Source organism: Mustela lutreola, chromosome 10 (assembly GCF_030435805.1).
Source record: "Mustela lutreola isolate mMusLut2 chromosome 10, mMusLut2.pri, whole genome shotgun sequence".
Classification (NCBI taxonomy): domain Eukaryota; kingdom Metazoa; phylum Chordata; class Mammalia; order Carnivora; family Mustelidae; genus Mustela; species Mustela lutreola.
This window is the reverse complement of record NC_081299.1, coordinates 47,257,886-47,271,498: the sequence shown is the minus strand read 5'-3', so window position 1 is coordinate 47,271,498 and position 13,613 is coordinate 47,257,886. Positions and strand designations below refer to the sequence as shown.

General features: G+C 44.2%; 1 protein-coding gene across 1 annotated transcript in view; it reads left to right on the top strand.

Annotated features, from left to right (window-relative positions):
- MYSM1 (Myb like, SWIRM and MPN domains 1) overlaps nt 1–2,820 on the top strand; it is a 44,593-nt gene extending 41,773 nt beyond the window's left edge. Inside the window, exon 20 of the mRNA XM_059135371.1 lies at nt 2,701–2,820. Coding sequence (XP_058991354.1) covers nt 2,701–2,805 — 105 coding nt within the window. The 3' untranslated portion in view covers nt 2,806–2,820. The remainder of the gene's footprint in view (nt 1–2,700) is intronic.
- Nucleotides 2,821–13,613: the final 10,793 nt, after the last annotated feature.

Here is a 13,613-nt window from a genome sequence, read left to right as displayed (position 1 = left end):
GATTAATACAATTTTAACAAACTTGATCAGTATTCCCAGCTTACCAGCAGTTAAGAATTTTCTTACAGATTAATATCCTATTTTGCAATATTTCCAGAAAATCACTGTGGAGAATAATGTCATATACTTTTAACTTACTCAAATCCTGACCTTTTCTCAAATGGTTTTATGTGTGCTGTTCTTTAAAACTCTCTTTTCTCTGTTTTGACATTTGCCCTGTAATTTGTGCTTTCCAGCATTTTCTGAATCTTGTAGGCTACCTTAAATTCTTTCTGGAACAAGGCAGAGAATAAATATGTTAACCCCCTAAATCAGGAGAAAATAAAAATTTCCCAGATAAGCTGTGATTATACTAGATGCTGTATACCAAACTAAATTCGAGAAGGTAAAATTAACTCATGGTATCTGGGTTGTTTGTATTTTCTTCTTTTGAATATATTTATGAATATATTCATAAGAACTTTAATTTCAGGGAAAAATGCCTTATGTGCTATCTTTGAGGTTTCCTAGAGTAGTCTCTTAGGCTTTAAGAGGAATGTTAAATATGATTTCATAGATTGTACTCCTGTTTCATAGTTTTGCCATAGAACATTTGTTTTGAGCTATGAATTATAAAATAGTATTTAGAATCCAGCATGATTAAATAGACTAGTCATAGATCTTTAAATTTATGGATTTAATATGTAAATTGTAAATTGTGTATTATGTATAAGTATCATATAAGTTTACTATGATTATTGATAAACCTGTTGCACTGCTGTTTTCCCCAAATGTTATTAGTGTTTATGGATTTCTTTTATTACTTTGAATTTTGGAATGTTCTGTAATGGAATATAATGACTTAAACTATTTTGTTCATTTAAATATGATACCACATTGTCAAATCTGTATTAAAGAATATTGTAAATATTAATGTTTATACAGCTTTGAAACCTTTTCCTTGAAATGGTTGAACTCCTCCCTGTACTAAACAATGACATAAAATATCTGATTTTAAGCTTTGAGATTTTAGCTTGTGGTAACAATTAAAAGAAAACATTCTGAAGATTCTATATAAATAAAATTTTGGAAAAAAAGTGAACCGTTTGGTCTCTTTCTAAAGTTTTAGCAGCATACACATTGAAATGCAAATATGCCTCATTAATTCAAACATTGGTTGAGTGTCTATTATGTTGAGCATTGTAGGGGCCACAAAGATGAGTAAATCTTGATTTCGTCCCATAAGAAACCCATTACCTAGTAAGTAAGTGGGAGATCCATAAAACCCAACCCAGGTAAGACACTAAGATGCAAATTGAAATTGATTATAAATGCTTGTAAAAGACTTCAAAGGTAATAGGTGTTTGTTTTTGTTGTTATTGTTTTTCTCTTAAAAGATTTTATTTTCTATTTATTTGAGAGCGAGAGAACGATCCCAGGACTCCGGGATCATGACCTGAGCCAAAGGCAGACACCTAGCCTGCTAAGCTATCCAGGCACCCCGGTAATAGGTGTTAAGACAAATGAGAAATCATTCTCTAGAATGTGAGGGGTGAGACTGATTTCTTGGAAGAGATCTACCTTTAAACATCCTAACAGGATTTGGTTAAGTGACATCTGGGGAGAGATGTTCTAGAGGGAAGTGACTTTAGCACAGGTGTGGGGATGAGGAGTGGGAAGTACTTGAGAATGGTAAGTTTTGGCCAGAGGGTAGAGTATATATGTAGACACTCATTAGGTAATTCACACTGAGTCAACTAAGGAGGCAAAAGGTATAAAGAGGAAAATCTCACCTTAAAATCAGAATTAACTCACTCACTGTCCTTCCTAGTCTTTTCTTAGCATATACAAAACTTGAAGGAGGACTTTTCTTCTATTCCGACTTGTCTGTACTATCTAATTGATGAAGTTGTTCTTCCCTACTTATCTGTTAACGCAGGCGAAAGACCCTGTGGTCAAAGCATCCCATGTGGGGACAGAAACTACGCCTCAAATAACAGGGGCTGCCCTGACACCAACAAGACCCCATTTGATTGACCCCAAGATAATGATCGATGTCACCCTTACTGCCCACCTGCTCGTACCCATCCACTTTGCCCCATGTTTTCCTGATGGGCACCTAGAAGTATTTTCAGCACTTTGGAGACAGACTTGGAGCCACTAGTGTGAAGTCTCCCGGTGTTGGCCTCACTGAAATAACTCCTTTCTGGTTTCACCACCATTCGTCTCTCTGCTTTGGATTTTGTCAGCAGTGAGTGGCTGAAACTGGTCTGTCTGGGACCCTGGGAGCCAGAGCTCTTGCACCCCTGCACCCCAGTTGCAATTTTTTAAAAGATTTTATGTTTTTTGAGAGAGAGTGAACTGGAGAGGGCACAAGTTGGGGGGGGGGGTGGAGAAGCAGACTCCCCGCTGAGCAGGGAGCAGCATGTGGGGCTTGATTCAAGGACTGCAATCAGGTCCTGAGCCAAAGGCAGACGCTGAATTGAGCCACCCGGGTGCCCCCCAGCTGCAATTCTTGGCAAGCCATCCAGGAGCTGTATTTTCAGTTTGCCCACCCCCCTGGGCACTCCCCATTGGAGCAGTGGGTCTGGGCAGCACCAGGGGCTGTGCTGTTTCCCCAGCCAGTGGCTGTGGTAGGTCAGAATCAGTTGCTCATGGTGACTCCACCAGGATGTGAGGACAGGAAGTCCTGGGCAGCTGCTGAAACCTGTTTTGTTGCAGGACGTTCCTGCTTGCCCTGAGCTGTATCGACTGCCTTCAGTGCATTTGGTGAAGCAGAGAAATGAGTTGAAGAATCAGTGGGTCCTAGACATTGGCTCCTGGTAAGTTCCCCAGGAGTGCACACTGGAACCCATTGTTCCTTGGTTCCCTGCTGTTGGTTTCTTCTGAACCATTTGTTCAGGCTGGCGTCGCTTGAGTTGTGGCAGGAGCTGATCTAATTTGTGAAGGTATCCTTGAGAAAAGGAGTGGACGTGAAGGAAGCCAGGGTACGCATTTGGGGAGATCTCTGTTGGAGTGTGTGTGTGTGTGTGTGTGTGTGTACAAGATGGGGGATGCTAACTACCCCCTCCCAAAGTCCTCTGGCTAACTGGTCTACGTTTGGTTAGAACCCTGTGACTAAGGAGATGGTTTCTTTACTGCAACACTGCCTGACCCGTACATGTGAAGCTCAGAGGAAGCATGGCCACTGCATAGCTCTCTGGTATTCCTTCCTCTCATTCAGTTGCCTCCACATGGGTGGGTGGGGAGGGTTGGTTTGGCTTTCTTAGTTTGACTAGGAAGCCCTTGGGTTCTGTCAGTGAAGCTCTGACTTTCGGGGTCAGATTTTGTGTTTCTTCCCTGTCCTTTCTGAACTTTTGCCTAGGAAGATGGGGAATACTCCTTCTGTTCCCAAAGAAAGTGCATTAGAGCATATTTTGAATAATTGGTGCAAAGGGCTGAAAATCACCCAAACAGCCTGTTTAGCAGGAGGGAGAAACAAGAGACAGAGACTAAGGAGTATCAGTCCAAACTTTGAACCCACCTCCAGCCTTGTCAGTGGCGCCCTTGCCCCTCCCCTCTCCCTGCCCCCCCCCTATGTCTGCACCCTCACCCCTGCCTCGTAGCTGGCTCCTACCATTGCTCCTGCTCCTCCTACCATCACTACTGGCGAGCAAAAGCATCCATCTCGTTATGAGGCTCAAGCTGGAGCACCTCCCAATCAGCATGAAAGGGCCCAAGGACTCAGAGTGCCCACCTCAGATTTCCCCACAGGAGCCCCAGGGAAAATAGACGTTTGGTCTATTTTAGAATAGATTGGGGAATAGATGAACACACACTGGACACAGGTGTAATGTATCAGCATTAACGTTAACTTAAGTTTGCTGGCTTAATTAAAATAGGCATGTCTTTTGGAGTTACCAACATTGAATATAATACAGAGAATCAACTTCTCTTCTACCTGAACTAAATTCATATTTTATCTGTTGCAATTTGACTTAAAATAATGGTTACTTCTGTCTGTTTCTTAAAGCTGAATGGGTAATTGTTAAGAGCAAGTAGGTTGACTAAAAGGTTTATAGTTTTCAGCATCTTTGGTAACCTCAGAATTTGAAGTTTTGCTAGGTTAAGTAAGAACTCAGTGGGTGGCTAAATTTTTTCCAAATGAGATAAAATACTGAAACATTCATTACTAAACACAACTTCATCTGCTTTTGGCTTCTTATTACAGAAAAACCAAAGACACTGCATTCAGCTTTATGCTTAATTGAAAGAATATATTATGGAGAAGCATGTTTCTGGAAATTAGGAAACATATTCAAAAACTTCTGATCTAAAGAATTCTGGTGTAATAGTGCATAGTCAGTCATGACATCGTTTTCACTGGAAACTAAGACTTCTAAGTAAAAGTTCTGATAAACATAATTAAGACTGTCAGGAAATGATAAAGAAAGCAACTTTATATACAAGGAAAGTAAGCTATGATTTGGTAAGAATGGGAATACATTTTTGTGGAAAAGAAAGTAATTTTGTCCTAAAATGAGACTGATTATTTAGAGAGAGAATGCTTAGGACAAAATCTGAATGAAAAAGAAAGTTGTCGAGGTTTGTGAAGGGGAATATTTGGAAAAGAATTTAATGTGTGGTCAGGACTGAAATGGAAATGAATGAATTTTTTAAAATATACTAGTATGAGACTGGGATTTGGGGTTTTTTCTCTGCTAAAACGACAAAGTTCTCTTGAATTGTTGGTCTGCTCTTGATAAGAAATTATAAGCAAAGTTTTCTTTATCTGCCTAGAAAACCAAAATTTCTATGTTGTCTTATCAGTTTGTTGATTCCTTAAAAAAAGTTAAAACTTCTCCATATTGAAAGAGCTAAGTTTTACTAAGGCTGTGTAACCTTCTATACTTGCCTGTAGAATCTTTCTTACTGCCAACTTGGTTAAATAATTACATATTGAGTGTTATAATTATCTGAATCCTATTTAAGCATGTTCTTTATAACCTTCTGAGGTTTTTAACAAACTCCCCAAGATTCAAATTCTAACTGGAGTCTTTTTGACTAACGAAGCTTGTTTATGTGGTCTGTGACCGATCACAAGTAGGCAGAGAGGCAGGCAGAGAGAGGAAGGGAAGCAGGCTCCCTGCTGAGCAGAGATTCCCGATGTAGGGCTCGATTCCAGGACCCTGGGATGATGACCTGAGCTAAAGGCAGAGGCTTTAACCCACTGAGCCACCCAGGTGCCCCATTCCTGCTCATTTCTTAACTCAGGCAAAAGACCTTTTGGGCAAAGCATCCCATGATGGGACTGAAATGACCCCTCAAATAATAGGGACTGCCCTGACACCAGCAGGACCCCACGTGATTGACCCTGAGGCAGTGATCAACCTGACCTTTAGGCCCCAGCTGCACATACCCCCCTGCTTTCATCCCAGTTTTCCTTATATAAACCTAGAAGTCTTTGGAAACAGTCTTTGAGACTTTAGTCCACTGTCTTTCCAGTGTTGGCCTCACAGAAATAAGTTCCGTTCTTATTTCACCACCACCTATGTCTCTGCCTTTGGATTTGGCCAGTGGTGAGTAGGCAAACAAACCTGACGCATTTTCGGTCCCCAAGCCAGGGGCTCTTGCCCTCTTGGACCCCAGTGACACCACCAATTTGAAAAACAACAAGGACCAGCAGGGTCATACTATGTGTCTTCAGCTTCTGTCCTTTCATTGAGGACTTCTTCCTACAACAGCACATAAATATCTATTTGCTTTCTATAAGGCATACAGAGCATTCTATGGCACAGATTTGCCATCCTTGATCTAATCAGTTCTTAACAGATGAACTTTAGGTGGTTTTCATTTTTCTAGGAAAAGTAATTCTCTTTTTTTTTTTTTTTTTGCACACTTAATATTTCCCGGACTAGATTCCTAGCAGCTAAGATGTCAGATCAAGATCTATGGGTCCTTTAAATGTTGTTAGTATCTGCAGAAAAATCTTCCATTTCTATAAGCTCATTTTCCTCATAGCAATACAGCCACGTGTATCATGTTGTTTACAGAACCAGTTTGAACTCAAGGATCCTCAATGATATAATTTAGGTGGCAAAGTACAATAAAATCCTAAGAGTTTTAATTCCATGAGACATCTATTTCATTGGAAGTTCATTCCTTCGTGCAGCTGTTATCGATGCTTGCTAATTAAACATTTGCTGTAATTGTCTGATTGTGACCAGCATCATGTTCAGCCAATAGCTCCAGACCAACATTGTCCCACAATCCTATTTGTACTGTAGTGGTTTTTCTTACTCTTGCTGATGTGTTTCCACATCACTGATTCTCAATTTCTTTTTCATAGGGTGCTGGCTTAAACAAAATATTGTCAGAGTTTGCAGAAAGATAGAGCTAAGTAAAAAACTTGCTTTGGGGTCTTCTCGGTGGCTCTGTCAGTTGAGCGTTTGACTCTCAACTGCGTTGAGATCAAGAGTTTTGATCTTATATTTTGAGTCCTGTGTTGGGATCCACCTTTTTAAGTAGGTGTGGAGCCTACTTAAAAAAAAAAGATTTAAAAAAATTTTTTAAAAAACCCCTGCTAAAACAACAACAACAAAAAACAAACAAACAAATAAAAATCTTGCTTTTATTCCCATATCTTTCCTCTTATCAAGTATAAGACTTACCAGTTAATAACTCTGATACCTGTTACTGGGTAGAATCAGTGATTCCTTTCACTTCAAAATGCAGAAGAACTAGAAAGTTTCAGAAAACAGTTTAGCAGCTTAGGCAATTTTTTCCACATCAGGGATTGCTGGATTTTGTTTTGTTCCCAAACACCTGACAGGTATGACTCAGCAGTAATTGCAGCGTCTAGACCCATCCAGAACCAGAAGAATGTCTAAGTCGGGCTCATTTTGTGTAATAAAATTAAGTAGTTCAAAGGAAATCTTGGAAAGATCTTGTTCAGAACAGAGCTGTGACTAACATTGAGTAGTTCTATGTTAGTCATATGAGAGGGAGCTTTTATGAGCTCAGTTTGCTTAGATACAATGTCTCAAATGAGATTTCAGCATCAGGCAGTTGGAGAATATGTTGAGATCATTAAAGCATGCTCTACCAAACCGCCCCTAACTCAACCTGGTAAAATCTCACTCATGGGGCTGCTGATGGGGCAGCTGCTTCTGCAAAGAATTCTACCTGATGGAAGGAGCACATGAATCTCGGCTAATGACCAAGATTCTGCTACAGACAGCTAGAGCTGATTCTATACAATGTTACAAACTCATCTTCAAATGGGCCTTGCACTACTGTGCTTCAGACCACACCGGTTCATAAAGAAAAACTGACATCAAGTTTCTTTGAAGCCAGAGCCCTAATATTAAAAGAAAATGGAAAACATATTTCTCTTAAATCAAGGAATCTGAGAGCTGGAAAGGACCTTGGAACTGTTTGGGCTTAGAGTCCTATATCCTAATAGAAGGAAACAGGTCCCCAAAAATGAATCACCTTGTCCAAAGTCACACAGCCCCTTTTGTAGCAAGGATACCCCAAGCAAACCCCAGCTTTGCTCTAGCACCGTCCTTTTGAGTGATGCCAAATTATTTTCAATTTCATGGCACAAAGAACTACTGTGAAGATTTTATGTGCGATTCAAATGTTCCATATAATTTATGTTTTAATTTAAAATGTAATTTTGTCTTTTAGATCTGCAAGATCTAATAAATGCCAGGAACATGACTTTTATGGAAAAGTTGACTAAAGAATTACTATTAGAAGTGATATAATTAATGGTACTTTACTAGCTTTATCTAAGATTAGCTATATTAGCTCGATCTAAGATTAACGAACCCCCAAATCCTCGCTGTTTGCTTTATAAATCCCCAAAGCTATATCTGCTCTTCAATCATCTTAATGAAAATGTTAACTCTGAGGCCACCAGAGGGCGCCCTCCCACAGCAGATGAGCACAATGATTTCAGCCCTGTAACATGGACCAGCCCGCCCATCAGAAAACACCGCGCAGATAGATGAATTTGTGCCGGTTGTGAAGCATTCTTTTGTCTAGTTCCTTGACATCATGTGGTCTATGGGTGAGTTTCCTTGTTTCATGGTCTCTCCGGATCAGCCATTTTCATTCATGAAGGTGTTTTATCACAATAGCATCCACCCATTTATAGATAGATACGTGCTAAATACTTTATGTACAATGTTACATTTGATCCCCCCTCAAGAGCCTTACAAGAAGTTGTATCATCCCCGTTTTAAACTTAGCCTTAGAGTGTTATGTAAGCCAGCAGTGGCAGACACAGAATTCAGACTGAGGCCCATCGGATTCTAAAATCAGCTCACCAAACTACCATGGTATTGGTTTCAAAGCTGGAAACAATTTAGTTCAAATCTCCTCAGTTTTGGGTGAGAGAACTGATACTCAGAGATGAGAAGTGACCTGTCCAAGTCATTCGACTCAGTCAAGGCCAGAAAGGGGAGATCACTTCCTCCCCATCGCCCATGCTCCTGGATCCCACCTCATGGGAATCCCTGCCTTCTCTGGGAAACCCAAAAATCCTGCACCATGCTATACCCCCACACAGCAAGCGAAGCCATGGGATTATTAGTCTATTACCTGTACAGAAGAAATGGACCTTACGGATGGAAATTTTGCTTCAACATGGTTCTCTGACTTCCCCATTATGGCCAAGCCTGGGAGAAGGGAATTCACAGGCAGAACACCTTGCATTTTCAAAACTCATCTCTCTGCTTCCAGAGGTTCTCCCTGCACCCTCTACACTGCAGCCAGACGGGGGTTTGTTGCTTTGTTTTGTTTGTTCTGTGGAGCACAGCTCTGAGCAGGTAGGCACTCTTCCTTAGATTCTCCAAAGGCTCACCAGGCTCCCTGCGCCTGGTCCAGCACAGATGCTTAGAAGACTCATCCATTCTCTAGTCTCACCTCTTGCCAGTCCTCCCCCCATTCACGCACGCACACAGACGCACACTCACGCACACACACACACACACACACATACACTTTGCTCTAATCATAGCAAACTATTTGGTGAACCCTAACACTCATAGCTCCATCCAGCAGGCCAATACACTCTTCTGCTTTTGCATGGAACATGTCCCCTAGTTCCACCCTTGTCTTCCGTGTCACCGTCAAAATTCAAACATGCCTTCAACCTAGAAGCCTGCCTTGCCTCTCCAAGGTCAGAATGGATTAGAACTCTTCAGCTGAGCCCTCTGTCATGTCCCTGGTCACCCTGGCTTTTCCTTGTCTCTGTGTATTTCTGGGGCCTCCACCAGACTGGGAGCTTCTGAATAGCACGGATCCTGCTGTTTTAAACTGTGTATCACCGATGCCTAATAGAATACGTAGCATAGATTAAGAAGACATTTGATCATTGAATGAATGATGGAAAACAAAAAGAACAGAAGACAGATCCTTTGGGCGAAAACCAGCTGGGCAAAAGCGGAAAAGCCTTGGAGAAGCAGCACCTCTTCATTAGCCAAAGAGCCGTGAGAGCTTCTGGTACGTCAGTCAACAGTGAACCTGGTAGCTCGCTAAAGATGGGTTCCTCAAAACCACAAAGGCAGGTGGCGTGGGAACCCTATGGCAGGATCACGTTTTCTAATCAAAAGAGCACCGTCAGCTGGGTAACTCTGAGGCTCTAGTGGTGTTACCACTCTTCTTCTTGGGTCTTTTTATCCCTGCAAGCTGGGGGAGGGAGCTGCTCCAACATGTTCACCCACCGCCTTGCTTTCCTTCTCCTGCACCTCCCCATAGAGACAACAACTTGAATTGAAAAGCAGGCAATGAGGTAGCACCATTTTTAAGATGACAAAGGTATATCCATCACCTGAGGTCAAACAGGGAAATGGGCTCTGCCTTCTTCGAGCAGGTGGGGCAAACGGGGAGCAAGGAGTGCAGCATCCTCCCAGCTAGCCGGGCAGACCGGGAGAGGCAGCCTCTGCTCCCTTCCAAACCCCTTCTGCGCTGTGAACGATGCCCTTGCACAAGGAGCTTTACCTCCAGGGCGTCCCCCCAGCCCAGCTTCTCTGGCCCTCGGCGCACGGGGCGCACGCCTGTGCTGTGGACGGACCAGGCGCTCTGGACCCAGAGGGAGTCAGCCTCCCCGCCTCTGGAAAGAGAGCGACAGGAAGGACAAAAACAGAATAGCAAAACCCAAACAGGCCCTTGCAGATCTGGAGAGCTTGGTTGCAGAGGAAAAGAAAAAGATCCTGGCCTGACCCATGACTCGGTGTGCATGGGCCCTTGCCCGAGTCACGTGCCCGGAACCCAGCCACGCTGGCGGTCATGCCCAGGGCCTGCGGGGCCGTGGGGCGGAAGCAGCCAAGGCACTTGTAAGGGAGCCTGGTGCCCAGAAGAGAATGGCAGGTCAAGGCACCTTACACAGTCCAATGCATGTGGGGCCTGACAAAACCGAGGGCAGGAACATCCCCCACGCAGGAGCTGAGAACCTCTCCTTCTTACCCGGGGAGCACCGAGGGTGAGGGTCTGGGAGATGACAGTCATGCGGGGGCGGGGGGTGGCTAGGGGGCAAAACCCCCAGTGTGGTAGCGTCCCAGTACCCATGCGCCACCCCACAAGCCTTGAGTGCTAGGAGGTGGACGAGGGGTCATGGCAGTGGGAGCCCTGCAGAGGTGAAGGCCAACCCTGGACAGGGAGGGCAAGAAGTGGGCATGTGCCTTGACTCCCTCGGTCCTTCAGGGAACCTGAGAAAATGTCACCATGAAGAGTGATTTCTCCCCCAGGGAGAGAACCAGGACAGGGACTTAGTGTCCACCTTGTAGAGGACAAAGCACAGTCGTTCTCATTACTTGTAGATCCCAGTTACACTCTGTAAAGGAAGTATAAGTCTGGAGACCCGAACACTGACTGACCCGTTATTCAATCTCAGAAAATGGTGCCTTTCACGTTACAGTGTGCCTTCACATCCCGGGTGCTGTTGAATCGTCAAGGAAAGTGCTGTTGCTCCTCTTTGTCGAGGAGGGCACTTTCCCACCCAGCTGCTCCTCTGAGCTCCATTCTGTGTTTCCCACAACTGTAGAGCATCTCCTCCAACAACCCACGAGGGATCCCGACAACATACATGTCCAGAAAGGGATTCAGCGAGCTCCCCATCCCCACTGATCCAAACCAGACCCTGTTCACCTCTAGGACTGCCCACCTCGGATCCCAGCACCACTGCCCTCCTCATCACCCAGCCAGAAATTTGCAAGACAGCCTCTGCCCCTCCTGTCCCGTGCACCCAGGTCTGCAGAGTACCGCTTCTCCAGACGACCCTTCCTGCGTCGGCGTAGGTCCTGACCACCTCCTCTGGCTTATGTGTGGCCTGGATGCTGTTTCGACCTCTTGTGTTGCCACCCTCAGTCCTCTCCAACCCCGGCTCTAGGTCCCCTTCCTTCCAGACCACACATCCCAGTGCTGACAGCGTGATCCTTATAAACACCGACTGCATGGCATCCTAGTTCTCCTTCACACCATGCAGTATCCCCGTATCATTAACACACATTTCAAATCCCCTAGCTGATCGCGTCCCCTTCTGTCTGTAACTCAGCTCTTCTTTCTGGATCCGTCCCCCCTCATTCCCTGACTGGTGTTCTATGTCCCACTCGTACTCAACTAGTCAGAGTTCGCTACTGGACCTCATTTCTCAAGATTCCTTCCCTGCTCGTGTGTCATTCTCTCTGCCTGGAGTTTCGACCGACTTACATCAGTTTCTTCGGCAAGCTTCAGCTGACTCCCCTGGTCCCAGCACAGGACGAGGCTCCATCATGGCACATTCCACTTAACTCCAGTGCCTACTCCCTGGGTGTGAAGTTGTGTACTCTCTTTCTCACTAGAGGCTGTGCTCCTTGAGAGCTGAAATTGCTCATTCCTATCCCAGGGTCTAGCACAGTGGCTGTCATGTATAGATGCTTAGTAAGAGTCAGGTGGATGATGGATGGATGGATGGATGGACGGGTGGATAGGTCTCTTGTTCAAGTCAGCATGGCTTTCAGAGGAAGGAACAAGGACTCAAAGTCAAACCTTCTTTCTATATTCGTACTTCTGTATTACCCAGCTTTGAAACCAGTTCTCCAAGCTACCAGATTTCCTAAATATACCTACCATTGCAGGCTGCTACAAATGATGATAATATACCTGGAGAGCCCCGGTTGCTCAGATGAGGGGCCCTGCGCCCAGGGAGTACTAGGTGGTAATTTGTCTGGTGGGTTTTTGTGTCCTGGACTGAATGTTGCAGAACCAGCTAATGAAATCTACATTGTAATTAGGGAAAATATTCCTGCAGCAGGTTGGAGAGATAATGACGGCCTAATTGTTTTTTCCCCCAGTATTTTAACACAATTGTCTAGAAAAATAATTTAGAATTGTGATTTTTATAATTACCATCTTTTGAGAAATCTGTTCAGAATTATAATTATCACTTCACAGGCTTCAGAGCTAACTTTGAATTTGGCACTTCTAGGCTTTGTGTAAGTTATCTCCTTTGTTTATCTCAAAACACTATGATGTAGCTCCTACTTACCGTACTTTGCAGGTGAGGAAACTGAGCCTAAGACAGGCTGAGAATCTTGCCCAGTTACCCTTGGTTGCAGGGTTGAAATCGAGCAGTCTCTCTGCTACTGAACTCAACCCATTTCTCTATGTTGCCTCCACAGCTCTCAAAGAATCAATTATTCAGTTAATTTAGAAATCCTTTATTGCTTTTTGGGGGTGTGTGTTTTGTTTTGTCTTGTTTTAGAGAGAGAGGGCATGCATACTTGTGAGCTGGGGCAGGGGCCAGAGAGAGGGAGAGAGAGAATCTCAAGCAGGCTCCATACTCAGCATGGAGCCCAACACGGAGTTGATCTCACAACCCTGAGATCATGATCTGAGCTGAAATCAAGGGTCCGTCGCTTCACCAACTGAGCCACCCAGGTGCATCAGAAATCGTTTATTGTTAAATAGTGCCAGGCCTGTTTTAAAAGCTACTGGAAATACAAAAGAGACCAAAATAAAGTCTTTGTCTGCATGGAGCATATGCTCCCAGAGGAAAGCAAATAAGGAATAAATATATAACATATCAGATATCGATAAATGATATGAACAAGAGAAAAGGGCGTGTGTAGAAAGAAGTATTTAAAGAATGGACGCATCTAAATTCCAAAACAGCAGTGTCTTGGTCTCAGTGCCCCGGAGACACACTCGGCGCTTGAGACTGAAGGCACAAGGTTGGTTGGGTTGGGAGGTGCTCTCAGGAAATACATCCGTGGGAACATGAGGACAGCAGGACTGGGCAGAGAGGAGGCTGAGCCATAGTTTGATTACGTCTGAGCCCCCAGCAGACACTCCAGGGCAACCCTTCAAGGTCGTCCAAACTGAGGCAAAGGGGACTGAGCCCTTGTATCCCTGCATCCGCCAGGCAATGGCCCTTGGCTACCACTGGGAAGGAGGGAAGCAGCTCTGGGCAGCGAACGGGCAATGCCCCGTGAGGGGCACTTTTTGGAGTCTTGGATCTGTTTCTGGACCGCGGGTATTTCCCGTCAAGCCTCTCTTGTCAAGTCAGTGGCTGAGACCAAAGAATTAGCTGCCTAAGCCTACCTTCTGCATTTTTACAAGCCAGGATGGTAATTTCTGTGCCTAAAGTGTTGCTGTAAGAATCAGAA